At 46.4% G+C, this 27,840-nt stretch overlaps 1 protein-coding gene across 20 annotated transcripts; it reads right to left on the reverse strand.

Moving 5' to 3' along the window:
* On the reverse strand, positions 1-27,825 carry TPM1 (tropomyosin 1). 20 transcript variants are annotated; one of them, XM_049773028.1, is made up of 10 exons: positions 27,647-27,825; positions 26,941-27,066; positions 26,269-26,394; positions 14,692-14,825; positions 12,397-12,514; positions 11,373-11,443; positions 10,524-10,599; positions 9,859-9,921; positions 9,548-9,617; positions 1-847 (listed from the first exon to the last, which is right to left on the reverse strand). In XM_049773028.1, the coding sequence occupies exons 1-10, from the start codon at positions 27,758-27,760 to the stop codon at positions 765-767; spliced, it is 981 nt and encodes a 326-aa protein (XP_049628985.1). In that variant the 5' UTR covers positions 27,761-27,825; the 3' UTR covers positions 1-764. The 20 variants fall into 20 exon arrangements, with proteins under 20 accessions (XP_049628985.1, XP_049628977.1, XP_049628980.1 ...); XM_049773029.1 differs by lacking the exon at positions 1-847 and adding an exon at positions 7,058-8,179; XM_049773030.1 differs by lacking the exons at positions 1-847; positions 10,524-10,599 and adding exons at positions 7,058-8,179; positions 11,047-11,122.
* Positions 27,826-27,840: the final 15 nt, after the last annotated feature.

Here is a 27,840-nt window from a genome sequence, read left to right on the forward strand (position 1 = left end):
TTTAGAAAATGTCCTGCAATGTGCATTTTATTTCATATCATTATACAATGTTTACATATAGTTATAACTCTTAAGAAAATGTTTCTTTACCAAGTATAAGTAGTGCCTAAATCTTAGACTTTAACACGGAGAAATGAAGGGTGGAAATCTACCTCCAATGCTATCCTACGAGTCGTGAGGAGCTGCAAGTGTGCCAACAATGAGGAACAGAAGTCTAGAAAGCAGTGTGGTGTACAAAACCCTTGGCTTAACTGAACTTAGGCATACAGGATCCACAGACTCATCTCACAGAACTCAAGATAAAATAAATTAGTGTTGGACAGAATTCTAAACTGTACACTATTGAACGAAAGACCCCATGGGACCTTTGGTTTAAGTAGCACCAGTCCACACCTGATTGTCTTTCTAACATTCACCTTCCTGCTAACTATGCTGTTGGCACTTTGGGTGGAACTCTTCCTGTGTCAGTGAGGGTTCCCACACTGAGCATCTGTTTGTTGCTAAAACTCACTAAGGGTGGCGGTGATGTCCACCTGGGAAATGGCACATTGAAATCGTCCTGGGCCTGCCTGTGTAAGAGGTGTTTCCCCAGCCCTGTGGGGAGGCTTCTGTGACAGTGGTTAAAAGTAAATAAAAATGCACGTAAGGGGGTTTATGGTAAGTAGGTGACTCAATTCCAAACCAACCGAACAAACAAAAAACAAATTAAAAAACCCAATCAAACACAACATAAAAGCATGTGGCCGCAGCTAAGGAGGAGGTGTTCACATGTTGTTTAACTCCAGTAAAGTCTGATCCAGCATCTGATGCATGCTAAGGTTCTCTTCCTTGGCATGGGCCACTTTCTCTGTGGTGAGATTAGAAAATTAAGTCATGAATAGCTGCGCTTTGGACACAATGGCGGTTTTTACATCCAGGCAGGCAAACATCAATCACAAACACAGGATGAGATGATTAGAACTAGGCATGCTTGTAAGACACTGCTTATTTCTAAGGACCCGTGAAGGGAGAGGACATCTGTACTGGAAGGCACTGTGGGCAGAACAGGTGTGTGTGTGGGTAGGTGCAGGGGGAGATGGTCCGTCCCCAGAGATCCACCCTGAGGACACAATGTAGGGGTGGGTGAGTGGGGAGGTCTGGATAAAGGTCTAGTCATGTGCCATATAAACAGGAATATAGGTATAAAGCTCAGAGCACAGATGCTGTAAGTTATTATAATTCCAGGAGTCGCAATGTAGCGAACATAACCTCACTGGAAACAAACTTCTTAAATGCTTAGTCCCAAAGTTTGCTGGGAGAAATAAAACGATCACAATTCATGCACACTTTGGTAGGACATTCTCTTACTACTTTTGCAGCATTCTACTTATTATTAGCACACGACAATCTCAGATTCCAACACCATTAGGCTTGAGTGAAAAGCATACCTTTCAATCAGGGACTTCTGACAAGAGCGCCTGCTTTCCAAAGCTATTTTGCCCAAGCATAAGTACATTTATTCATATTTCAAACACTTATACCAGATATTATTAGGAATATGTATACACAATAGTATATTATATACAATGCATCCTATGTACTCTCTATATGTATATATATATATATATATATATATGTAGTTGTACACATATACACTTCTCTGCTTTGCCTTTATAACTTAAATCCAAACTCAATCCTCAGTAGGAAATAAAACACATTTTTGGGTTCATGTTATATACCAGTTCAAATGAAAAGTGCCTACTATCAGAGAGCTGAAGTACATGTCATAAATATTTCCCACAAACAATATGCATATTATTTGGAAAGCTGTTTGGGAATGAAAGAGTGTGATTATTCCAGATATGAGAATAGAATGCAGGCAAGGCTGGCCTCCCAATGGATCCTGCTCAACCGACATTGCTGCAGAAAGCAACTGTGCCTAAACCCTATTATATGGAAGCTATGACAATCTGAGATTGCCTCATTTTGGGCTCCATTCCTAGAATTCAGCCCAAGTGCTTTCTCACTTAGGTTTAGTCCTCATTCAGGGCCAGCTTTAGTTGGTTAGTTAGGCGACGGTTTTGTTCAAGTTGCTGGTAGAGTTGATCTGTACAGGTCAGCGAGCAGGTTAGCAGAAAAGAAGAGGCAGAAGGGAGAGAGTTAGCCAAGCATGTAAGAAGGAGTTGACAGAGAGCGACACTTTGGGTTTTGGTCTTGGCTCAGGAATTAGCTTTCCTCCTTGGCCATCTGGCTGTGCCCAGGCAAATTGCCTGGTCCAGGTTTTCTCATGGGAAAGAAGAGGGATCAAGAGTCTCAGGGGGAGAAGGGCCGGTGGGACTCTAGGACTCACTACTCCTTCCTGGGCTCGGTGGAAATCTTACAGCTGACCTGCCTAGTTCTATTCATTGCCCAGCCCTCCCCACCTCCCACCCATCCCCAAGGAGGCTTCTTCATAAGATTACAACTCCTGATTTTGTTAGCTGTGATGGTACAGGTGAGTGTACATGTGGTGCTAGGGACTGAACATGGAACATGCAAAGCCTGTACTCAGCCATTTGAGTCACATCCCTGGCCCATCAATTAGAATTTTTTGAAATTTAGAACTTGGTCCTTCTCATCACCTGGAAACAAAGGGCAATTCTGAACTCAAGGCAGCTCTGACACGAGCATTACCCTGCTCAAATGGCAAGTGTATTAGCACTTATCTCCACTTGGATGTGGCTCAGTGGGAAAAACGCATGTCTCACATATATGAGGCCCTGGATTCAATACCTGAACTCTGTTATGACTCACACAGAATCTGCTGACTTTTTGGTTTTTGGAGCCACCCTCCCTCCCTCCCCCGTGCTCTTCCCCCTACGGTGGTCAGGGATCACTCCTGGCAGTTCTTGGGGGAGCATATGGCATATTGAGGATTGAATCTGGGTTGACTGCATACAAGTCAAGCACCCTACCTGCTGGCTTCTTGAAGGGAACAGGATTCATGTTTGCTGCTAAATATGTATGAAATGAAAAAAGACTGAAGGCTCTATATGGGGACCAGAATAATAAATTTTATATCCTGGAGTTTGTTCCATGGCTTGATTGCCAATAGGAAGAGTTTGGTTTGTATTTGCTAGTCCAGGAGACTCTAAAAAATGACCATGGGAGCTAGAGGAGACCTAAGAGCCTGATAATTTATTTCTAAAAGTTCTACTTGTTGCTCAGGAAGAGCTCACAATCCTAATCTTCAGAGGATCTAGTCACTGGCTCAGGTGTTCTAGGAAATTCTGCAGTTCTTTACTCTCTCAGGCAGAAGAGAATGGGAAGGTGATTATGTTTCTACTTTGTAACATCTGAAGCCCAGTATGTTTTACTCCCAATTTTTGACCACTTAAAATCCTGATCAAAAGTAGGGCGATTTCTGAGTGTAGAGCCAGGAGTGCTGCCGGGTGTAACCCAAAAATAAACAAAAAAGGCAGCTCCTGGGCCTGAGAGGTAGCACAGCGGCGTTTGCCGATCCAGGACCTAAGGTGGTTGGTTCGAATTCCAGTGTCCCATATGGTCCCCTGTGCCTGCCAGGAGCTATTTCTGAGTAGACAGCCAGGAGTAACTCCTGAGCACCGCTGGGTGTGGCCCAAAAACAAAACAAAACAAAAAGTAGCTCCTATTCAGAACTACTCTTCCTCATGGTACCCAACACTACCAGCTGCACTGACTCATTCACTCAACCCCTACTACATAGTCACAACAAACACTGTATTCCTCTTCACACCTCCTCCAACTGCAAGAATCTGGCCTATGGCATAGTCAAAAGGCACAGAATAAACCCCCCACTGTATCCCCACCATGGATGGCATGGGGCATGTGAGAACGACAGCCACTTATTGGCAAATGGCTCAGCTTATCAGAAAAGAATAAAAGGGCTTGGTTGAAACCATGGAGAATGTATCATGTCACTTTATGTTCAGCTTCCATGTCAGGTACCAGGCACATTTATACATTTGGAAATACTTTCCTCTCCTGCTCCACTTTCTGGATGTCTGGGACCTCTAGTGCTACTCAGCAATGCAAGTGTTTGATGCCTGTAATGACCTTAGTGACTCCTTAGCCCTTGAACTATTTTAGCCTGGGCTTTGATAATAAAAAAAGCTCAATGTACTATTTACCCTGTACTTGTATATACCTTCTTAGGATGCCCACATCTGGAAATGTTCTAGACTTACTTTTCTAGTCTGTTAAGATTCCTAGTTCCTCTGATAAAATGTGTCACACAGCAAGTATGAAAGGCTCTGGATGGATTTGCAAAGAAAAGATGTGCGTTCAGAATGTACTGAACATCTGTTCAACAGAACTTTTGGACTATACATAGAGGTGTTCAGGGGACCAAATGAGATACTGGGGAGTGATGCCAGGTTGCCTATGTGCAAAGAAAGTGTCCTACTACACTATGTCTCTGGCCCCTGGGTATGCCATTTTTCTATGGGAGGAGGCAGGGCTTTCTTTTGAGCAGGGCCGATTTCTGCCACCCTGGATTTAAAATTGAGTAAGGCTTCCCCAAGAAGAGAAACTTAATAAAAAAAAAAAAAGGCATGGGGCCGGGTGGTGGCGCTAAAGGTAAGGTGCCTGTCTTGCCTGCGCTAACCTTGGACGGACCGCGGTTTGATCCCCCGGTGTCCCATATGGTCCCCCAAGCCAGGAGCAACTTCTGAGCACATAGCCAGGAGTAACCCCTGAGCATTATCGGGTGTGGCCCAAAAACCAAAAAAAAAAAAAAAAAAAAGCATGAAATTATAAAAGTCTTTATATACTCAAGAGACACTACCTAGATCTAAATTCAGTAAGTCTATATATTTCTATCACTAAAATACAATTTACAACCCTCTTAAGAGAGTATTTTTCCTCTTACCTGGCAGCTTTGTTGGGTAACTGACATTATCAGCTTGTCCAAATTTATTTAAATCTAGTGCATTAACCTGACAAAACTACACAAAAATAGATAAATATCTCCTATAGAAATAGAGCCACATTGCCAAGGAAGGAGAAATTATGGGACTTACAGATAAAATTCTGCATCAGTTTAAATCTATTTTTTGGGAGGCCACACCCATTTGATGCTCAGGGATTACTCCTGGCTAAGCACTCAGAAATTGCCTCTGGCTTGAGGGAACCATATGGGACGCCGGGAGATTGAATCGCGGTCCTTCCTTGGCTAGCATTTGCAAGGCAGACACCTTACCTCTAGCGCCACCTCACCGGCCCCATATCATTTTAAATCTAATTGTGTTCTATATTATTAGTGAATTGCTGCCTCTAAAGTGAAAAAGTAAGGTCCACATAAGTGTCTCTTGAATAATTTCTATCAGTTACATTTTAGGAAAAAGAAACAACAGTTAATGGCTGTATTTTGAAAAATCCAGGAGCCAGTGCGGTGGCGCTAGAGGTAAGGTGTCTGCCTTGCCAGCGCTAGCCTAGGATGGACTGTGGTTCGATCCCCCTGCATCCCATATGGTCTCCCAAGCCAGGAGCGACTTCTGAGCACATACCCAGGAGTAACCCCTGAGCGTCACTGGGTGTAACCGAAAAACCAAAAAAAAAAAAAAAAAAAAAAAAAATCCACAACTAGAACAATCAGTTATTAACACAAAGATGGTGTATGTAGAACAATCCTCTTCGACTTGAATATGGTCATTAGCTATCATGATTGAAATGAAGGTGGCTAAGAAATGAGCATACTTTAAAAGGGCTCTGACTGTTCTTTGTGCTGTATAAGGACAAGCAACAGTAACCTCAACTTACATTGCTGAATACAATTCTTTTTCACTTTGCCCAGGATGTAAAATGCTAGCAATGTGGGCTGGCTAGTGGCCTTCATAAGCCTTCCTGCTAACTAGGTAAGCCACAGGAGGCGTGCTTAGGATCAATGTGAAGGGTTCGGCCCACTCCAGATAAAACTGGTGAAGATGTTACACAAGACTTATCTTCAACTCCAACAAACAATATCCCTGGGCAGAGGTTCTAAACCAGACAACATAGTAGAAGTATTGCAATCTCAGGGGGGAAAAAAACCCAGCCCCCAACACCCTAAACTTTGAAAACCAAAACCATGAATGGCATCCAGGCATGTATATCTATATTATTTTTTTTTAAATCTTACAAGAATGATTGCTTTAGACTCTGGCAAATAATGCATGATGCTGAGAATGAACAAATAAGCAGCAGTGAAAAATGAAACTTCATATGCAAAGCAGATTTGTACTCAAGTGTTGAAATGAAAATGTCAATAAGAAGTAAAAGAGTAGCAAACAGAAATAGCTTACACAGTATTTATTTTACACTGAATTATGAGCTTCTGTACAATAGAGAACACCATGTGTGCCTGGCCCTGAGCAGGCAGGATTCGAGAAGAAAGACCAGGGCCAGCTGGAGAACAAACTGCAGAGTGCAGAGAGATGGGCATCCAGCTTGACTGGGGGTCTTGGGAGAAGTGAAGCAAAGAAATTTATCTGCATGAAGAGAAAAGGCAGGAGAAAAAGAAAAATATGGTACAATGGACAGAAGGAAACACAAATGATAGATGAAAGCAGTCACAGGAGCATAGGGGAGAAGCAGACACAAGCATATGAAGTCACTGCTGGGGTCAGTCTGGCTGCCTGGGTCCAGGCATCAGAGCCTAGCGCTCAGTAGATACATAAGAAGAAGTTAGAATTTCACATCTTAAGCCAGATCCACTCCTTCGAATATTTAATATTTATCCCTGATGTTAAAGTCTTTCCTAGAAAATTGCCACATGTTAGCAAAGGGAAAACCTTAGAGAGGTGCTCTGACTCCCATCTCTAATGAGAGCATATTTTCTGGTTTCACAGTGATATTATGTCTCTATGGCAGGGGTCTCAAACTTATGACCCTCTGTACAACATTTTGTGGCCCTTCCCTAGAGAAATCTTTTTTTGTTTTGTTTTGTTTTAGTTGTCTGGGTCATACCCCCCAATGTTCAAGGCTTACTACTGACTTTGCACTCAAGGATCACCCCGATTTTGCCTCCTGCGGCCCCCACGTAAATTGAGTTTGAGACCCCTGCTATGGTAATGGTGGGGATTCCACAGCCTGTTAAGATAACAACGGGCTTCTGCCACACTTTTTTGGAGGTATGAGGGGGAAAATGATAGGTGATGCCAGGGATGGAGCCTCACTCATGTGAAGCATCCAAGACACACCTCTGGTCCTCATATCACACTTGTGCAGCTGCCACTTTTCTGCCCGGATCAAGGTTTATTTTCCAGACCCACCTGGAAAATAAAACTTTCCAGTTTCTATGGAATTCAGTGTTATATTGTTAGAATAAAGACAGCCCTCCATGGAATATTGCAGATTAGAATTTAGAGTCGGAATCAGCTTAATGTTTAGGCCTGGTTAGTAGCAGGTAGACTATTGTGTCTGTTCAAGGTTCTCATGAGAACAAGACATTCTAACTCCTGTATTCAACAGCAGTAAAATCCAGGCCATTAACTCCCAGACACCTATTGTACAGTCTGTTTCAGTTCCCATTTCTTTGTGTTTATTGTGGGTATTTTAACTACTTTTATACAAACAGTTGATCAAAGGCTTGGCTATTCAGCAATAAACCCCAGTAAGTTTGCAGAATTCCTTGAAGTGAGGGGGGGAGATTATTTTACACAGCCACGATCCTTTAGGCTGTACTGGTTCTTTCCCTCATATCTTCAGGAACTTTAGGGCTCCTTGAATATAACCTTTGCTGTATATAATTTAGTCGCAAGAAATAGATTTTAGGGGACATTCCTAGACAACTGCATGGTCTCCTAAGTTTTACTCAAGTCAATCGTAATTTATTAAGAACAGTGCTCAAAAGGCATTCAGATTCCAGTTCACTGCTTGCTGGGAACAAGCACGTACAAGATGATGAAACAAATGTGTTCTGAAAGGACAATGTAGAAACAGACTTCATCTACTGGCCATTATACTGGGAGAACATGAACAAACATGGACTACCCTAGATAATGCGGAAGAGTCAACAGAAAGGCATAAGGATGGACTCTGGAGGAAGCAGCGGCGAGGCTAGAGGTTATTGTATGAGCATGAGGTGCGCATATGAGCAGGCAGGCGGGGTGGGCAGACATTTACATGGAAGTCATGTCGTTGAGAGCGTGGTCCAGCTCCTCGCTGATGGCTTTGTACTTCAGTTTCTGAGCGTACAGCTCGTCTATGAGCAGGAAGTAGGAGGCAGAGAGGCAAGGGCATGAAGAGAGACCAGAGATGGAGGGTGAGCGTGGGTGGAATGGATGCCACCCCACACAGCAGCAAGAAAGGGCAATGCGTGGAGGAAGTGGAACCGCAGCAGGTGGCCAATGCAGGAGGCGTGCATTTTGTTTTCAAATGAATTGAAACAAAAACAAAAGACAAAACCCATTAGAAAAGAAAACAAGGAAGGCCATGAAAATCATAACAAATATGATGGGTCTATAGTGAACCATGTTATACCCTAAATAAAAACCTGTCTTGTGTAGGCTGTAAACATCTTTTCTTTCAGAGAGCAACATTTTAATTACATGGGAGGAAACAAGCCACCTGTACCTACAGTGGAAAAAAATACCCAAAGGCAGTGTTTTGGGAGAACACTGTGACTATGATCTGTAATCCTTATCTGGCTCCACTTTTCAGCTACCAACATCCCAGCTAAACTGGAGCCCAGGATGTCAAGTTACTTTGTGCCATTTCAACTACTTCAGTCTGCCAACCCCAAATGCCCTGTTACTGGTTTGGAGGTTGAAAAAGCAAGAACTTGTTGCTGGGCTGAGTATGGTATTTAGGAATTAGGAAGGTATCAAATTTGTCTGCCCTGTAGCCAATGGCCTTGAACCATTTGTCATTCTATGTTCAGTTTGATTCTAATCTGCACTGCTTGTCAAGCTCCTTTGGTCTTTGAGGTCTGTAGGTTATGCATCATTATGCATCCTTAAGGAGTCTCAGATATTTCAATGCTTAGGATTTCTGTGAGATGAAGTGGGTGTTATTGAAATCAAACCTAACTAAGGAATGAGAGAAATGCTTAAGCATAATCTCAAAATGTCATTCCTTATGATCCCTTTCCTCCCTCCTTCAGGATATAGAGCATTGATATAATATATAGATATCACTAAATTTATTTATATATACATATATAAATAACCTCAATAATAAAACATACCAACTCTTTCAGTAAACTCATACTTCCAAAAAAGATGGGGTGGATTTGAAACTAATCCACAGTAGCACTCAGACAACTATGCACTATCCTCGAGATAGAAACTCCACTGAGGTCACTCTCACCTACAACCACCTGGGGCCCAGAATGCCTGGTAAGCTGTGAAGGAAATATGATGGCTGGACAGGAGGAGGCCAACTCTACTGCTACTGTGAGGCCTGAGACCTGCATTCTATGAGTGCTATCAAGACACCACAGGAGGAAGCCTAGGAAGAATGAGCCAGAGCTGAGGAGGACAACCAGGTGGCTGCACCTGGCTGGAGAACCATTCTGCCTGGCTGTGATTAGGAATAAGGATTAGATGAAAAACAAAACTTAAGATCTTACCTTCTAAGTCATCAATGCTTTTCTCCAATTTAGTTACTGACCTCTCTGCAAACTCAGCTCGAGTCTCAGCCTAGAACAAACCAATTCATTTCTGAGTATTGGGAAGCTTTGGGTTTCAAGTAACTACAAACTCGAAGAATTTAGATTCAGCATTTCCCAGAAAATGGGCCGAAAATGTCTCGTCTTGACAGGGAGGACAGAACACCTTTGCACACCCCCCCAATCTGGAGCCCCCTCACTGGAACATGAAAAGGCCTGGACCAGGCCCAGATAAAATCCACCAGATTCTGTTGCAAAGTTCAGAAAATTACCTCCTTCAGTTTGTCGGAAAGGGCCTTGATCTCTTCCTCATACTTGTCTTCTTTCTGTGAGTACTGTAATTAGAAAGAACATTCCAGATGTCAGGCTGCAGTTCACTCTATACTCCTGTCTCTGATAGGATGAGTGCAGGCCAGGCAACAGATGTTGAAGAACCCTCAGGAGGTAATGGAGACTCGGCTATCAAATGGCATACGACAATACACTCTCTGCTTTCTGGCCTATTGCTTTACATGGAACGAAAACAAGATCACTAATTCATTTGGCATTTGGTTTAAATTAAATTGTAAGGACTCAGAGACTCAACATAAAAGTCTCTTCTAAAAAAGGAAAAAAAAAATCTGACCAAAGATACGGCTCAGTGGTAGAGCACTTGCGTGGAACGTGAGGTGTCCTGGAGTGAATCTTTTTTAGCAACCCCTACCCCCTACTCCTCCCATCAAATTAAGGGTGAGGGAGAGCACTCAGAAGTTGAAGGTTCAAGTAGCCCCTATGAAAGGCTGGGTATGACCCCCAAAACCAACAAAAGCCAATCTGCTGCCCAAAACCTCCAGGGAAGCATCTAGAACAATGCCATTTACAACTGCACTGCCAGGGGCTTGGAGAAAAAGTTTCTTCTGCTGGGCTCAAAACAGAAGCCCCTTCCCCCCTCGCCTACCTTCTCAGCCTGAGCCTCCAGGGACTTGAGGTTGTTGGTCACAGTTTTCAATTCTTCTTCAAGCTCGGCACATTTGCTAATGTTTTCGACCAGAGGCAGAAAAAGGGTGGGAGACAAGCCAAAGGGAAAAGGAGAGAAAAAGGAGAGGGATTGGAAAAATGAGAATTGAGTCCCAGAGCATAAAGGGCTGCCTTAAAGGAGCCAAATCATCAGGGATTAAGATGTTCAAGTTCATGATGGACACTGCACCCCCTTCTCTCCGTGCAAAAGCAGAAAAACAAGGTGATAAAAAACAAATTCGGAAGTGTGATCATTTGGCTTCTTTTTCAGCTGCATCAAAGAGCACTTATGAAGGAAAAACAAAGGAATATAAAGGATCCAAAGAAAGCACTAAAGGTAGATGTGAGAGAGCAGAGGGTCAGTGAAGGTGCAGTCTGTACAGCAAATGGACCAAGACGCAGTTGAAGCTGAAAGCTATCAGGGGGAGTGTTAACCCTAGAAACCATCCACAAGCCATCAGTACCTTGTCCTCGGCAGCCATTAATGCTTTCAAGGTCTGATCCATTATTCTTAACTGTTCTTCCAGCTGTCGAACTTGGCTGTTAGTGGACACAGGAAATGCACAAGGCCATTCTCAAAATCACTGTGCGGGTGAGGCATGCAGAGATCTACGCATTCACACAGATAACCCCATACAAGTCCTTGTGTCAGACCAGTGGGCTCATCCATATATGGACACACAGGGAGCCCGGAGCTGAAACAGGTACGTATGCAGCTGCCAGAGGATCACATGCTGTTTAGTCACGCTGTAGCACCCCACACGTGGCTTCCTGGACTCTCTGTGCTTACCCTTCTGAGAGCTCAGCCCGCTCCTCTGCTCGCTCCAGGTCACTCTCAATGATGACCAACTTCCGGGCTACCTGTAAAGGGATAAGCATAAGACTTGCACACCATGGGGCTAGGGTATGGTGGGTAGGAGCCACACCCAGCAGGCCCTAGTTCCTGCTGACTAACAAAGGGGTATCCTTTTCTGCCAAATGCAGAGGCGCCTCATCCATTAGAGAAGCTGGATGGAGAGAGGAGTATAACCCTGCAGAGATCTGGATGCTCAGCTGTGAGCTTACAGACCTATATTAGGTCTGTCCCAGGTGATATCTGTGTCATCACACAAGTAAGGAGTGAGTAGAGGGAGAATTGGGGAATTCATGACCTGAGAAAATAGCTGTGCAGTGAGGTTTCATATTATAAAGGTAAGCACAGCCCAGCACACATTCCAAGAGCTGCAGCAGAGCTCTAGACCTTGGCCACATTTGCCAGGAGGCAGCTCAAGGTGCCAATGCAAATAGCAAATGTTGGCTCTAGTGGACACGAGGCTTAATGCAGTCAAATCTGCATCTCAGTGCAACAGGGAGAAGCTGCTGCTGCCAAGAACAGAAACAGGAGCTGCAGCTGAAGAGAAGGGAGTTACAGACACACCTGTGCATGGCCCCTTCCAGGACTCATAAAATTCAGTGGCTGGCTGCTAAGATGCATGAGTGTGACCCTCCTGTACCAAGTGAGTTGGTGTACCGAGGCAAAGGGACTCTTCCATCTGGTCCTGCCCCCCAGCTGCTTCATGGTGCTGAATACCCACAAGAGGGTAGCCAGGCATGGAGGCTTTACTCTCCCCTCTGGTTAAGGGTCTCTTTCCTGGTTCTAGGTCTTTCCCAGGGCTGCCAAAAGGCTTTGAGACCTTGGCAAAACTCAAATCAAACCCAGTTTCTGGGGAGAAAGAAATCCCACTTCTCAGAACCACCTACTTTTTGCCCATCACTCCCTGTACCCCCTGCCCTTCACAACACGGGGAGCCTTGAAGGTTGGGCCTGGATCTGACCTCTTCATACTTTCGGTCGGCATCCTCAGCAATGTGCTTGGCTTCTTTCAGCTGGATTTCCTGAATTTCCATTTTCTCTTCATCTTTTTGGGCCCGACTTTCAATCACTTTCATGCCTCTGAAAAACACAAAGTGGGAGGGAAATCCGGGTGTTAGGCTGAAAGGCAGCCTCTGTGCCCCACCTCCCCACAGCAGTGCATGGGGCTCAGGGCACCATGGAACACAAAGTTGTTCTTACTCCCTTCAATCACAAGGCAGGACTGTCCAGAGTGGGAGGAGAGAGAAAGACCAGAAACTCAGGTGAACCTGAATGAACCCATTTAACTCTGGTCCTGGTGGCTCCTGAGCAAGGAAAGGGTATAGAGTCAGGGAGAGTCAGCATGCTGTACTTGTGCAGAGATGGGATTTCTTCCCTTTCCTGGTTAGAAGTTTCAGCAGGAAAATGGACCAATGTGAAAACAAAAGCAAACTGATCCTCATACAACTCTCCTCTTCCCTGCAAAGGGAACTGCTCTGACCCCAGCAATTAAAGATCTAGAACAATCAACTGCTGGCATTTGACCACAATGTCTATAAAAGTTGCAAATCCATGCAGCAGAGAAGAGTTTTGTCTTTAATAAAAGTCTTCCATGAAACAAGTGCTGGGGCAACACCCTCTTCTATGAGGTCAATGTCAAGATGATAGTATAATGCTAAGCTTGGAAAAATGTTAAATGACTTAAGGACTAGCAAGGAATATTAAAATAGGATTTTTTTTTAAATAGGATTTTAATGTGCCAAAATCTGAGCGGTGAGATCAATATGCCACTAATTTTTTCTTAAGTTCTATAGTATGTTTAAGAAGTCTGAGTTCTAGTCTTAAATTGGGTCTAAACTCACTGAGAATCTGGGAGGCCAATGTCTGCCTCTGAAAGCCAGTTTCCTCAACTGTAAAACCAGGGGACTGGAGCAAATCATCTCTAAATTCCTTTTAATTCCACCATCTAACATTAGCAGGCTGCCTTTTAGGTTCACTAACAAGTGTATTTCAGGAAGAAGTCAGCCACAAAACCACCGGAACATGTGGACTGGAGATGGTGAGTCATTGTGCAGAATTCCAAATCCCTTGGTTAGAAGTGAAACAATGAGCAGCAATGAATAATGAGCTGGAAACATTAGCTCAAAAGCCTCTTTAATTCCTAAATCTGAACCTGTTAGGGGAGGCAGGGAGCAGCGCTTTACCATAAAGTTGGGCCATGTACAGATTGACAGATTACATTCATCTACCCAGGCCACATCATGTGCACATGCATGTACTTATTATCCCCACCCCCAACACCAGCCCATGCCACCCCTCTTCCAAGCAGCTGAATGCACACTCATCCCAGGAGTCTGTCTCTCTGTCTCACATAAACATACACACAAAACAGCAAGCAGAATGTATACTTGGTCTGGGGAATCTTTCTTGAGGGCTCTTGGGAAACATGAAAATGTTAACTTGCACAGCCAAGAGAAGTGAAATGCAGCTCAGTTTCTCTCTGAGCCATGGTTTTCCTTAAGTGCCACAGAGTTGAATCTTGGAGCAACTGGCCCAAACTGTCTCATAGCTGAATCGTGCAGGAACAGGCAGGATAAGGTCCCAAATGATCACTTCTGATCATACTTCTGTTATAATTGCGACTATTCTTCTACTTACTGATGGGGCTCTGAGCATCCCAAACTTGAACAGTAACAGCCACTTTGTTTAGGAGGGGCTTACCCAGAAGTGCTCAGGGGCCAGTTCTTACGATATTTGGCACAGAGGTCTGTAGGTAAAATGCTGCCTAGATGACATCCAGTGGTCCTCAGGGATCATGAGGTGCCAGGTATCAAAGTTGGAGCATAGCACTTGCAAGATATGTGCTTCATTAGGCTCCCTGACCCCCACTTCCCCAAATTTGAAACAGTTTTTTGATGAGGCCAGGAATCAAACCCAGGGTCTCACACAATGGTTGTACTTTACTACTGAGTGGCATCAATAGTATATTTTAAAGGTTTGGCACAACTTAAAAGTAGGTCTGTGCTATGGACTCACGGAACTGCTATGCAGCCCTGAATCTCTCCTTGATGCATGATAGGAATAAGCTTTTCATTGTAATTTGAAGTTTAACACAGCTCTGAATGAGGCCCCCTAACATTAGCAATGCAGCAATCAAGTCATACCAGGACCAATTGATTCATACCTAAGATTACCAAACGATCCCACCAACATATGGTCTAATGCTTACACCAAGTCCACTCCTTCGATCCTGCCAGAGTAAAGGCCTGTGCTCTCACCTCTCGCTCTCATCAGCAGCCTTCTCAGCTTCCTCCAGCTTCTGCAAAGCTGTGGCCAGACGCTCCTGGGCACGATCCAGCTCTTCCTCAACCAGCTGGATACGTCTGTTCAGAGAGGCGACATCAGCTTCAGCCTAGGAGAGGGAGTGAAAAACAGAATTGGAGATGCTGAGGGCCCAGCATCCGAAGGCCCAGGAAGTTGCAGGCAAGAAGGCTTGAGCCCAGGGGTGAGATGTACCAAGTTCAGATTGGTCAAGTGTGGGGTACACGGACAGAGTTGCATGTCACCTGAACTGGAAGCTTCATGTGTGTTCACAGACACATTCTCATAAAGCAGATGGTCTGTCACCAGACGCCCCACTACTTCTGGTTCTTTGCTTCTGTATATAGTGACACATTCCTGTGCTGACCAAGGAAGGAACATTTCCTTTCAGCACCAAGCTCAGTGACAGCCAGACTGAACCCAGATTGGACACAGGGCATGGGAATGGTTCAGGTTTAACCAGAAAGGGATTTGACTCTCAGCTGTCCTCCAGCCTGGCCACATGCTCACAGGGACCTCCTAATGGAACCGAAATAGTTAAAAGTTTAGCAGTTCTAAATTATGCACCAGAGACATACCTAACATTTAATAACTGTTCCCACCATTCATATGAAACAAGGTCAAGACAAATTTCTCAAATATTTTTGACAGAAGTCTATTGGAATATCTGAGAAGTCAAGGCTACTACCACAAATGTTTCAAACTCCTTGAGAGAAAACAGCACAGATACACTATTTAGTGTCTAGTGTCTATCTCTGAAATAAGATGTTTCTTTCCTGGGGTCACAGTGATTACCCCCATTATCTGTTGTCCTGAGCCTGCTATGGCAGTTCTACCACACTGTTACTAAGTAAGCATGGGAGTGAAATAAGGGATTTAGTGAGCCAGTACCATTTCCTCCTCACTGCTTATTATGGGGTGCTGAGGATGCATGCAGGACACTTGGGACATACGCCAATTCTCTACCTGTCTACTGTCTGACTCATCTTTTTTTGGGGGGGGGTTTTCGGCCACACTCGGTGACGCTCAGGGTTTACTCTTGGCTATGTGCTCAGAAATTGCTCCTGGCGTGGGGGACCATATGGGATGCCGGGGGATCGAACCGAGGTTCTTCCTATGCAAGTGTGGGCAAGGCAAATGCCTTACCCTTGCACCACCTCTCCACCTCCTTCTTACTCACCTTTATACATATGGGAGTTTTTGTACATTTTTTTTGTACCTTTTGTACATATGGGAGTTCAGAGGTCCTTGCAGACTATGACAGCAATAAGTTTATGGAATAAAAATAAGGTAGAACTCACCAACTATATCAAAGCTTTCTAGCTTATGAATTCAAGGTACATATGGTACAAGGTACACTAAGCTAGAGACTGCAATTATAGTTCTGAGTCAACGGAATGTGAGAACATGTAGCTCTTTATATTTAATGCCATGTTTAGTTTGAGAAAGAGCTGATTAGAACATATCCAACCACAGTGAAGGTCTCTAACATTAACAGGTTCTTGTACCTTATCAAAAATAAACTATGCAGTAATAATTTGTGGGCAAAGGTAGGAAGGAAAAAATGCAAAATGAATCTCAGAAGGGCAGCAGACAACAATGCCAGCACACCAACCATTATTGGGTAGCAAGAAATTATTTCTTATTTGGGGGTGGGGGTTGGAGGAAAGATCCCTACAATTAGGGATTTTACATTTGTTGTTGTAGTAGTGGTTGCTGTTTTGTGTCACACTTGGCAGTGTTCAGGGCTTAGTCCTGGCTCTGGACTCACTGTTGGTGGGGCTCAGAGACCTTATGATTGAATCCAAGTCAGCCACATGCAAGGCAAGTGCCCTATCCTCTATACATCTCTCCAGTCAAGGAATTATATATTTAAGTGCAGAGAAATGTCTTAAGTTTGTAGACTTTTGTTTTATTAATGGGAAGGAGTTACACATCAAAGTTATACTTTCCCAACTAACTTTCTGCGTTTTTCTGTATTTTTTATTTTTTCTATTCCCAACAAAATTCTACCCCCTTAAAATGGGAATAGAATTATCAAGCAAAAAGCAAAAATGAAGAGCAAACAACTCAACTCCTTAAAACTATACCACCAAGAGTAATAGAGGAATCCTTAGATGGAGATCATGTACTCAGAAGCAGTCCACTGTCTACACCCCACTCCCGGCCTTGTTTTCCTTATTATGATTATTATTCTTACCTGAAAGCAAATATCCTTATTATAGGCCACAGAAATGTTAACAAGATTTTTAAAACCTGCTTTGGGCCACCACCTTCGAATTTTTCTGTTCTACTTCGCTCAGGGTCCCAACCCAATGCAACCCTGGTATTTTTGCTGAACCCTCAAGATGGGGACTACTGATGCTCTGGGAAAAAGCCTTCCTTCCGGGCCCGGAGAGATAGCACAGCGGTGTTTGCCTTGCAAACAGCCAATCCAGGACCAAAGGTGGTTGGTTCAAATCCCGGTGTCCCATATGGTCCCCCGTGCCTGCCAGGAGCTATATCTGAGCAGACAGCCAGGAGTAACCACTGAGGAACGCTGGGTGTGGCCCAAAAACCAAAAAAAAAAAAAAAAAAAAAAAAAAAAGCTTTCCTTCCTAGGGGACAGGGCCCAACAGTTTCCCGACTCTTGGGCTCCTCAACTTCCATCTCCATCTCTCCTTTCACTGTGCTGTTCAGGCCCGAGTCCCGTGTCTATGCTCCTGGCCTCCACAGGAATCTTTGTAGGACCTCAGATCATGGGCCAATGCAGACCTGTGCCTATTAGTCACATAAGAAAGCTGACACACAAGGGAAGGGGAGAGAGAGAGAGGAAAGGACCCACAAATAGGATCTCAACTGCTTACCTGGAAGAACCCTTCAGCACTGTCAAACTAGCTGGCTGTCAGCATCCACTGGGAAAACACACTGAAAACACAATTTCCAGGCACCATCACTAGAATCTGTGAAACAGGAGCCAAAAAGGCATCTGCACAGTAAATCAACAGCCTGATCCTTGCACTCTTCTCCAGCCAGAAATGCCGGTGGGCAGGCTGTGGGAGCTAATTTTTTTCCAAGGCACAGTGCAGCAGGTCTGTTTGAGCCACAGTGCCACTCATGGGAGAGCAACTCTTCCAAAGCCTGCCTACTGGCTCTCTTCTCTTGAAGGCCTGCTGAGTATCACAGAAGCTCTGAAATACGATTTCCTCACCCCTAAAATCCTTCTTGTTCACCAACCCAAACCACCAATGGCAAGCCTAAGCAGGACTTAAATTTGCTTTTAACATCACATTCTCACCATGCCCCCTTAATTGATAATTGAGAGGCAGTCCAGGTTCCTCAAGGGGGACTGATGGAGAACAGCTCACAAGAGGATGAGGAGATTTTTCTCAATGTGGAAACTGTGCTCAGCCCAAGAAGCTTAAGAGCACAGGGGGCACAGAGGATTGGAGCTGAGCAGTCATCCTGACAATAGCTTTGGGGAGGGACATGTGTAACCATAGAAAATATGTCCTGGGAAAGCACTCAGCACCCAGACACTCCTCAGGCCTCGCTGACCAACTGATTTTAAGTGTGTCTCACACTTCTTAGAGTTCAGATACATTTAGGTTCTGAAACTAAGGGCATCTCCCAGTCTCCCTCACTTCCTCTCCCTCTTTCTTTTCTCTATGCTACATGTTCTTCAAGTTCTGACATTGATTTTTATATTTCCTAAAGTTCTCCCATCACAGCATTTGATAGTCTTCAAATTACTGCTTGCTGCCTGCCTTCAGGGTGAGTCCAAGTGGCCGCAGAAAATGCAGCTCTGAATCTGGGCAAGTTTCTGGGAGGTCAAGACTGGCACAGGTGCGTATATATGCTTCTGGCACAGAAGATGCCTTCTGCGGATAGACTGAACAAGACTCTTGAAAATAGCCTGACTCAGGGCTCCACAGGATCCTGTTCATTTCCAAAAGTGCCGCTGTGCTCCAACAGGTAATGAGCTACTGAGGAAAGAGTTGACAGATGTTTACCTGCATACCCCTTGGGGGCTCCAGACTCCAGAGGGGCCTGCCTTCTGACTTCCAACAGGTGCTACAGACCACAGGGAACAGAGCAGGTAACCGATTTGGCACCCCCACCCCCAAGGCATGGCACAGGGTAGGGGCATGCCTACCCAGAGAGCAAAGTATTCTAATCAATTACATCTGAAAGAAAACTCTAACAAGCTTTTCATAAACTCCAGATGCTCTCAACCGTTTTAACACAACAACAAAGCTACAAAATGGTATTAGTGAAGTCTTAATTAAGTATCCCAGTTGGGCAATTAAGAAGAACTAGTGGTAGACTAAGAATACAGCTTAAGAATGAATCTTCTGGAATGTTTTCACATTTCCCCTTCCAAATGGGAGTGGACCATGGGCAGACCGAAGGTCAGGCCTTTCGATTTATTTCCAGCAAACTGTAGTGGTACAAAGGAGGTTTCACCCAACTTGCTGTGTAAGTCCCAGAGACTGCAGCCAAGTCAAACTTCTGCCCTTATATGGTAAGAAAGGGCGGGAAAACCCACTGATGACATTAGAGGGGCACTCCCATGGATAACAGATAAACACAACCTCCTTGATCTGTGCCAGGGCCTATAATTTATGAGGCATATTTTTATAATGACTGAGAACGAACAGAAACAGGGCACTGTGCCTGCCTAAGGAAGTGGAAATGAAAAAGTGCAGAGGCCAGTGACAGCCAGCCTGTGGAGTGCAAATAGGAGCAGAAAGTGCTCACTCCTTCCCCTGTGCTCTGAAACAGCACCAGTTCTCAAGGGCTGGGAGTTTTCATAAACTGATGATTTCCCATGACTTAACATGCCAAACATGAATCTCAGGACCATAGCCCAATCTTCCTGACTCCTAGGTCCTGCCCAGAAAAGAAGGGATGGCTAGTTCCACCTTCGTACATTTTCTTGATCATGATCTAGCAAGACCTAAAGTTATCCCTTCCTTGGAGCAAAGCAGACCCCTTTGAACACCTGAGGGGACCTCATACCTCACCATACAGAGCTGTACTATGGCCAAAAAAATGGCTCTTGTTCCACGGTGAGTGCTTGTTTAATGGGCAGCCAACCCCAGCAATCACAACTTGGAACAAAGGCTTTCAAGCCTATTTTTCTGCCCTCAAGAGAAACTGATCACTAGTTTAACTCCCATCTCAGATGTGACACCATTGAGAAATTGCTTTATGGTGGGTGATAGAGTAGGAAAAGGGTTGGACCAGGCTTTGATTGCTTGCAAATCTGCCAATCCTCACAGGAACATTGCCAGGTGAAACTACCTAACATGAACCACCTGAAATGAATTACCTTTACATTCTAGCTTCACAAGTTCTGAACAACACAGTCTGATTCAGTCAACAAATTGTTTTAGAACATTCTGTGTGTGTCCGTCCACTGGGCTGGACAGAATGTTCTCAAAAATAAGTTAAAAAATAAAAACCCTATGTATTGATTGGTATTTGGGTCACACATGTTTGTGCTTGGGAATCAAACCCAGGATATGAGCAGCCAAACTCTCCAGGCTTTTAGAATTTACCGGCCCCCCCTCCAATACTCCTTCCAAAACTTGAAATTACTTAAGCCACTTCAAATATAAAGCTTCGAAAAGAATGAAAGCATTGTTTTCAACTAGCTGCCAGGAAGTTATTTAAACACACACACACACACACACATACACACACCCAACTATGCACAAAGGAGGAGGTGAGTATGGAAGCAACACAGGGCCCTGAGGGAAAGGAACCTTCCATCTTTAACATCCATCACTGCCAGAGGCAGTAAGGAAGACTAGCCACACAGCCAGTCCTTTCTAGCAGGGAGCTTTGTACTGACCTCCAGCCAACCACTGAGACTGCTTCAACCCACCCAACATTCCTTCCACACCTACCCGCAAGTCCCCTAAAGAAAACAATAGTGATTTAGAAGCATTTAAAGTGTTTTAGGCTGAAGAAAAGTAAGCAGGCCACTCTCAAAACCCCTTACAAAGGCAGTGAGCTCAAGGAACACAGAGCAGGTTAAAATTCCATGGATAGCTACCATGAGCCCCACTTTAATTCACTTTCAAAGCGAACTCCACTCCCCGTCACCGTTAGAGGTCCATGAAGCTCAAGGTAAGCTACCCGGGGCCACAAGCAGCAAGCACCCCACGTCAGGATGTAAGTACTGGGCTCCAGGGTCCAAACCTCAGAGCTTTCTCTATGCCCTATCACTTCTCTTGGAAGTAGGGGGTGGAGGGCAGAATTCATCTATGACCCTCCCAAATTTAGAGCCATCCAAGAAACTTTGCTGACTTGGCTCTAAAGAAAACGATGATGATTTTTTTTTTTTTTTTTTGCTCTTTACTGCATTCTAAACTTTATCTGTAATGCCCCAGAACTAAAGGCTGGAGAGTACAACGGGTAAGCCTAGCATGTGGCCCATCTGGGTTCGATCCCAAGCACCACATGGGGTCTCCTGGGGAATCCTGAGCACCTCCAGGTGTGGCCCAATCTCAATACCCATATTAAAAAAAATTTTTTTAAAGGCCCCATTGACGTCTCTTTTATGCTTGTGATTTCTGTAGCCACCAAAGGTTTGCAAGCAAAGCCCAGAGGCTCAGTTCTGTTTCCCTAGGCCCTAGACACTCGGAGAAACCAGGCGCTCAGCGACCCACGAAGCCCCCCAAGAGTCTCTCTGCCCTGAGCCCCCCATCAGTGAGGCCCTGCAAAGCACAGAACGGCTGTGTATTTGCACAGGAAGCGAGGAGAGCATTCCTCCTCGTAGGGCGGGGACCCAACCTTCCCCGTGACCCGGTAACAAAGGCGCGGCCAGACAGGCATGCACCAGGGGGTGCACAGTCCCACCACCCAAGGCGCAGGCCCGGAGGCCCGCAGAGAGAGCCTGCGGCGAAAGGGGGTAGATCCACTTCATGCATTCTCTTGTAGATTTCGTTCCAACTGGATCGGAGCCCCCCTGGGAACCTGCGGCTTCCAGAACCTTCTTCTCTTGCTCTCCCTCCCCCCCCCCCCCGGGCTCCCCTGTGCACCGCGGCCAGGTGCACCGACTGCAGCAAGGTCCTTACAGTCTCCCTGAGCTTCCTCTCCAGGTCCAGCTCGCGCTGCAGGCTCCCCGCGCGCTCCTCCGCCGAGTCAGCTTGCTCCTGCAAGCTTCGGATCTTCCTCCGCACCGCCTCCAGCGAGCTACTGCCAGCCATCGCGCGGGGCGCCAGTTGCTGGGGTGCGCCACCGCTGCGGATGCCGCCCGATGAACCCCGAGCCCCGCCCGCAGCCCGAAGCCGGCGCCGCGGCGGCCCCCAGAAACCGGAAGTAGCGGCCTTGGGCGGCGCCGGCGAATTGTAGGTGGATGCGCGGGCCCGGGGGCGTGGCCTGGTGGTGTCAGGGCGGGGCCTGGGTCTGCGCATGGTCCCTCGCGGCCGCTGGACTAGACTTTCCTCCCTAGCGCTGAGCGCCTCCACCGGGCGTCCCGCGCTATGGGTACCTCGTTGGCAGGGCGGTGGCTTAGAGCGAGGGCGCCACCTGCCGGCCGGCCGTGGAGGGAGATAGGATCACCTGGTCCCATGCTCAGGCGGGAGGGAGACTGGCAGAGCGGGAGGGTAGCACTCCACATTAAAGAACCACCAGCCAGGAGCGGGGGCGGGGGCCGAGGAGAAAGCATGGAGGTAGGGCGTTTGCCTTGCATACAGAAGGGCTGTGGTTCAAATCCCGGCATCTCAGATGGTCTCCCGAGTCTGCCAGGAGCGATTTCCGAGCGTAGAGCCAGGAGTAACCCCTGAGTGCAACAGGGTGTGACCCCCCCCAAAAGAAAACAAAAAAAGTGTTAAGTGCCATGAAATGACAAAATAGAATGGCACACGCACACACAGGATTCTTCACTGTGCTTATTCCTACTATTGTCACAAATTATCATAAAGCCAATAGCTTAAATTAGAACAAACGTACTCTCTTAGGTACCTGGGGATATGGATTAGAGGTCAAGTGCCAGTGTGCCCTCCCCCCAAAAAATAAAGAACCTCGAGCTGCCCTCCACATCTCAGATTCACCGTGATGTGACCCACATGGTGCAATGCCATCTCTTGGCTGTGACTAGCAAAAAAAAAATAATAATATTGTGCCCGCTACAACTGGGAAATGGGATTCAACGAGCTGCAGAGCAGGCTCTGCATGTTGGAGACCTGCATCTGCCCCTAAGTCTTTGGGGGCCTACTGAGCATCAGTGTGACTATGCTCCCAGTGGGGTTGGTGTCCTTTCCACTGTCAGCTCTGGAGAGATGCATACTCTGTGCACAGGTAAGGATTAGATCAGTGGCTTTAAGTATGAACAGGCAACATGGCGTGTCTCCACCTTCCATCTTTCTAGCCATGACCTGCTCTTGTTCTGGATAGTCTGTTAGGCCACAACCACCGAGCCTGGGCTGCCTGGAAGAGCACATTGAGGGAGGCAGCAGAAGCAAGACACTACTGGAACTATAAGCAGCCCACAGAGGCGCTGGTTCTCCTCATTTCCTTTCCTCCCCTCTCCCAGAGAGGCCCCCTAGGTCAGTTCCTAGAGCACAAGTTTAGGAATAAAGATGACAAATGAAACAACGCCCTTACCCAACCCCAGCCCTTAAGGCCAAGCCTCCTTTTCTGACTCACATTCCTGGTTTCTGGAAGGAGCACAGGATTTCCTGTGTCTTCACATGCTGCAGATAGTCTCTTGCCCTGCTTCCAGAGTCCTCTACTCTGGGGTTATTACTATGTCTATACCTCAAACACAGAGGGGCCAGGTAGGGGGCTCCTGGGAATCTTGGGAATAATAAACCAGGAACTCACTAGACCTTGCAGAGTTGTAGACAGCTGGGAAAGTCCCTTCAGGAGTTCATTTTCCTGCTGACATCATTACTACTTAGGACAGCTGATTTCAGCTTTGCTTGTACATTGGAATTGGTCATTAAAAAACTTGCCAAGTTTTGAATCTGGCTTCTGATTTTATCTGGGGTACAGTCAGGACTAGAGTTTTTTCTTGGGTTTTGTGCCATTTTGGCAATGCTCAGGGATTACTCCTGACTGTACTCTTAGGATCACTACTGGAGGAGCTCAGGGGACCATATGGAGTCCCAGGCATGGAATCTAGGCAAGGCAAATGCCCTACCTACTGAACTATCTCTCTCAGCCCCTCCATCAGAAGCTTTATTTGAAGGCCATACCCGGCAGTGCTAAGGGTTACTCCTGGCTCTGCACTCAGGGATCACTCTGGTGGTGTGACCATATTGTATGCAGGGGTTCAAACCTAGGTCATCTGCATGCAAGGCACCCTCCCCCACTGTATTACCATTCCAGCCCCCCATCAGGAGGCTTTTAATATGCTCTGTTGGTGATTTGGTTTGATAGCACTGAGGATGACCAAGAGGCAGGCCTAGGGGACATGGAAATGACCCTCCAAGAAACAGTAGCCATAAATGTTATTGGGGAAAGGGCTAGGACAGAGAAAAGTGAGCTGTTGGGCCCCTAGACCCTGAAATAACAACAAAAATTCCAAGCCAAACCATTAGCATACTCTCATCTGTGACCAGCTTTTAAATCAGAAAGAGCCCACCTTTGAATTAGGATTTGTAAAATAAGCTGATAAACTGGATAGAAAACACTGCTAGTAGAAGAAAAATGCAAACATATTCAACAATGACAGATGATGCCGGTGATATGTGCTAATCCCTAACTTAAGTAACTCTTAACTGAATTCCATTTCAGGGAAGCTGACCTCCCTTCACCTCCCCCCTTCTCTAGAGGCAGCTGTCTCCTCCTCAAGTCTAGACTATTTTTACTAGCTAAGAGCCCCTCTAAATATAGCATTTCTTTACATACTTCTTCACCATTCCCATAAAATCCAAACAATCTACTGTGTCTTAAAGGGGAAGATGATCGATGAGCTTCTCCATAGTATTCCATCCCTCCTATAAAAAATAGTACCCCATATATACCCGTATATACGGTTGCTTTTCTAGTGTGGGGGGAGAGAACCCAAAGCTTTCACTAAGATCCCTTCCCTTCTGCCCCTCCCCTCTGCTGTCTTTAAATATCCTCTTTTCCAGGCCTGCTCCACCTCATTCCAACACTCCCTCACACAAAACTTTTTAATAACGACAGGATAGCACTACATAGTTATAATAATTATATCCCCCCCAAAAAAATTGTAGTAGCAATTTTCTTCTCTTGCCTTCAGTCTTACTGGGCTATTTTCAAATTCTCTACATTCTTTTCCTTATAAGGCCTATCTCTCCTTGATCTATCAGCGGCTCTTTTGGAAGGCCAAATAAAAGTTCCCTGTTGGAGAATTCAGGGGTAAAAGACATCCTCTGGTTAGCCATATATGGGGCAGACATCTGATCTACATAATAATACAAAACAGGCCCAGAGTTTATGTTGTTTCTGGCCTTTTTCTGAAGCCAGGTAGTTCATAGTGTTTTAGCTAAAAACAAAACAAACCAACAAAAAAAAAACATTGGTTCTCTGCATCTCTTTTCTGGGAATCTTGATTTTCACGGATTTATTTTTTTATGAGACTCTCAACATCCTACGTCTGGATTTCTTTTTCCAAAGCAGACTCTGAGACTACAATTCAATTGTCTCCCGCCACAAACATGCCCATACTGATTATAAGAACCAGGATCCCTCAGCAATTTACATTTTACTCTCAAAAATTTTTTTCCTCTTTTGCACTCGGTGGTTTAACTTCTGGACATAACTTTCCCCAGTGCTCAGACATTCTTGGATTGTTATCAGTTCCTAAGGAATTTCTTCCCTAATTGGGCCTCTAGGCTTCATTAGCTGCTAGAATGGAATCCCTTGGTGTGAAAAGAAATTGGTTTTTTAGTAAATGGCTTGACTTTAGGCGCTGGTAGAGGCAAGCTCTTCAGCTTAAATGGTCTGAAAGAAGTGAGAGTTTATAGATTGTGGCTCACCCCGAAACTATTGGGTGTCAATCAAAGGCTGGCAGGTGGAGGCGGGGCAAGTAGGAGGAGCCTGGGGCCTGAGCTCCAGCACCATATAAAGTGCTGAGCTATATATATAACTCTGGGTGCGCTCTCTGGATCTGTGCCCCACTACAGAACCAGGCAAGGGTCATCTTCAGGCCTGTATTAAGATCACCCTGTGGAGAAGGGAGTCTCAAGGCTCTTGCTCCTCAATACCAACCCTGCTGCCATGATTTAGAGGTGGGCCAGGCCAGAGATGGAAGAGTTGGGGATGTTCTTTTGGTGATGGCACCTTAGGGACTTGCTGCAGAATCCCGTTTCCACAACTCTGTTCTCCCACCTTGTGGCCCAACCCTCTCCGCCCTCAGAGGCGTGGGGAAAGAAGAAGAAGAAGAAGAACAGAGAAGAATGATGAAACAAATGAAACGGTGCATGGCAGCGGTTGCAACAGCAGTGCTGGGGGCCATGGCATTGAGGCCATGTGCCAGGAGGGGGTAACCACCTGTTGGAGAGCAGCGTGGCCCCAGAGTGTCCCGCGGGTGGGCAGGGGAAAGGACGATGGCGTGTGTGTGAACTTACATCGGTGGCCTTTTTCTCTGCCAGCTCCAGCTTCTCCTGGGCATCTTTGAGAGCCTCGGAGTATTTGTCCAGCTCATCTTCAGTGCCCTTGAGTTTCTTTTGCAGTGACACCAGCTCGTCTTCCAGCTGGGAGTTGGCCGTGGAGGGGTGCGGGGAAGGGGTGCAGCAGGCAGCGTGACCCCGCAGCCAGGGAGTGTGGGAAGGACAGGAGAGGAGAGGAGAGGAGAGAAGAGAGAGAGAGAGAGAGAGAGAGAGAGAGAGAGAGAGAGAGAGAGAGAGAGAGAGAGAGAGGAGAAAAGAGGGAAAGGGAGAGAGAAAAGAGGGAGAGGGAGAGAGAGAAGGAGGAGAAAAGGGGAGAGGGAGAGAGAAAAGAGAAGGAGGAGGAGAAAAGAGGGAGAGGAAGAGAAAGGAGGAGGAGGAGGAGAAGAAGAAGAAGAAGAAGAAGAAGAAGAAGAAGAAGAAGAAGAAGAAGAAGAAGAAGAAGAAGAAGAAGAAGAAGAAGAAGGGAGGAGAGGGAGAAGGAGAGGGAGAGAGAAGAGAGGAGAGAGAGAGAGAAGAGAGAAGAGAGAAGAGAAGAGAGAGAGGGAAAGAAGGACAGGGAGGGAGAGAGAAGGACAGGGAGGGAGAGAAGAGAGAGACAGATTAGCGCGCTCGTGCTCCGGCCACCGGTACCTTGGCGGCGGTCTCGTCGGCGGCCAGGAGGCTGTCTTCAGCCCGGTGCAGCTCCTCCAGCACCCGGTCCCGCTCGTCCTCCGACGCCCGAAGCAGCTTCTCCTTGGCCCCGATATCGTCCTCCAGCTGCGGCACGCGGGGCAACGCGCACCGGGGTGGGGTGGGGGTCAGGCATACACACGACCCCCACCGGGTCACCGGCTCGGGCTGGAGGGGCCCCCTCATCCCCAGAGCACCCCAACTACCCAGAGGAAGAAGCGAAGGGACTCCCCCAGTGCATGCGGAGTCCAAAACAACCTGCAGCAGCGCTTTCTGGGTATGGGTCAAGCTCTCTGCAAAACTCTCCCCTATCTCCCCGCTCCCCAGTCCACTGCGAGACCAAACCCCAAGTGAACCCCAAGTTGAGAGTGAGAATCGCTTCTCTGGGGGATGTTAAGCGTCTTGGGGTGAAGAGGGGCGCGCTAAGTGAGTGAGACAGGAGTGAAAAAGTTAGAGTAAGTCTCACCCGGGCTGCTCCAACGTTTCCTAGACGCGATGGGTAGTGGGTGCAAGCAGTGTGTACATGTGTGTGTGTGTATCTGTGCATTCGTGTGTGTGTGTGTGTGTGTGTGTGTGTGTGCCCAGATTGTTGGAAGGTCCCCCCCAAAAGATCCAACCCGGGCAGAACCCAGGCTGGAAGGTAGGGGCGGGGAGGTGGGGCGCAGACCTGTTTGCTTCGGTCCTCGGCCGCCTTCTTGTCGGCCTCCGCTTGTTCAGCTCGGTCCAAGGCGTTCTCCTTGTCGAGCTTCAGCATCTGCATCTTCTTCTTGATGGCGTCCATGGCTGCGGCTGCGGCGGGGCCCCGGACGGGCGCGGATCGGGCAGGGGAGACGAGCGCGGTAGGGCAGCGGCGGGGCCGGA

Source organism: Suncus etruscus, chromosome 5 (assembly GCF_024139225.1).
Source record: "Suncus etruscus isolate mSunEtr1 chromosome 5, mSunEtr1.pri.cur, whole genome shotgun sequence".
NCBI lineage: Eukaryota > Metazoa > Chordata > Mammalia > Eulipotyphla > Soricidae > Suncus > Suncus etruscus.

Bases quoted from the DNA above. Each gene is read 5' to 3' on its own strand.
- TPM1 (XM_049773028.1), bottom strand. From the start codon at position 27,760: ATGGACGCCATCAAGAAGAAGATGCAGATGCTGAAGCTCGACAAGGAG. The intron at 26,395-26,940 runs GTACCGGTGGCC...GCCAACTCCCAG, and splicing joins CCGACGAGACCGCCGCCAAG to CTGGAAGACGAGCTGGTGTC. The intron at 9,922-10,523 runs GTAGGCGAGGGG...TTCTAATTACAG, and splicing joins TGGAGGCTCAGGCTGAGAAG to TACTCACAGAAAGAAGACAA.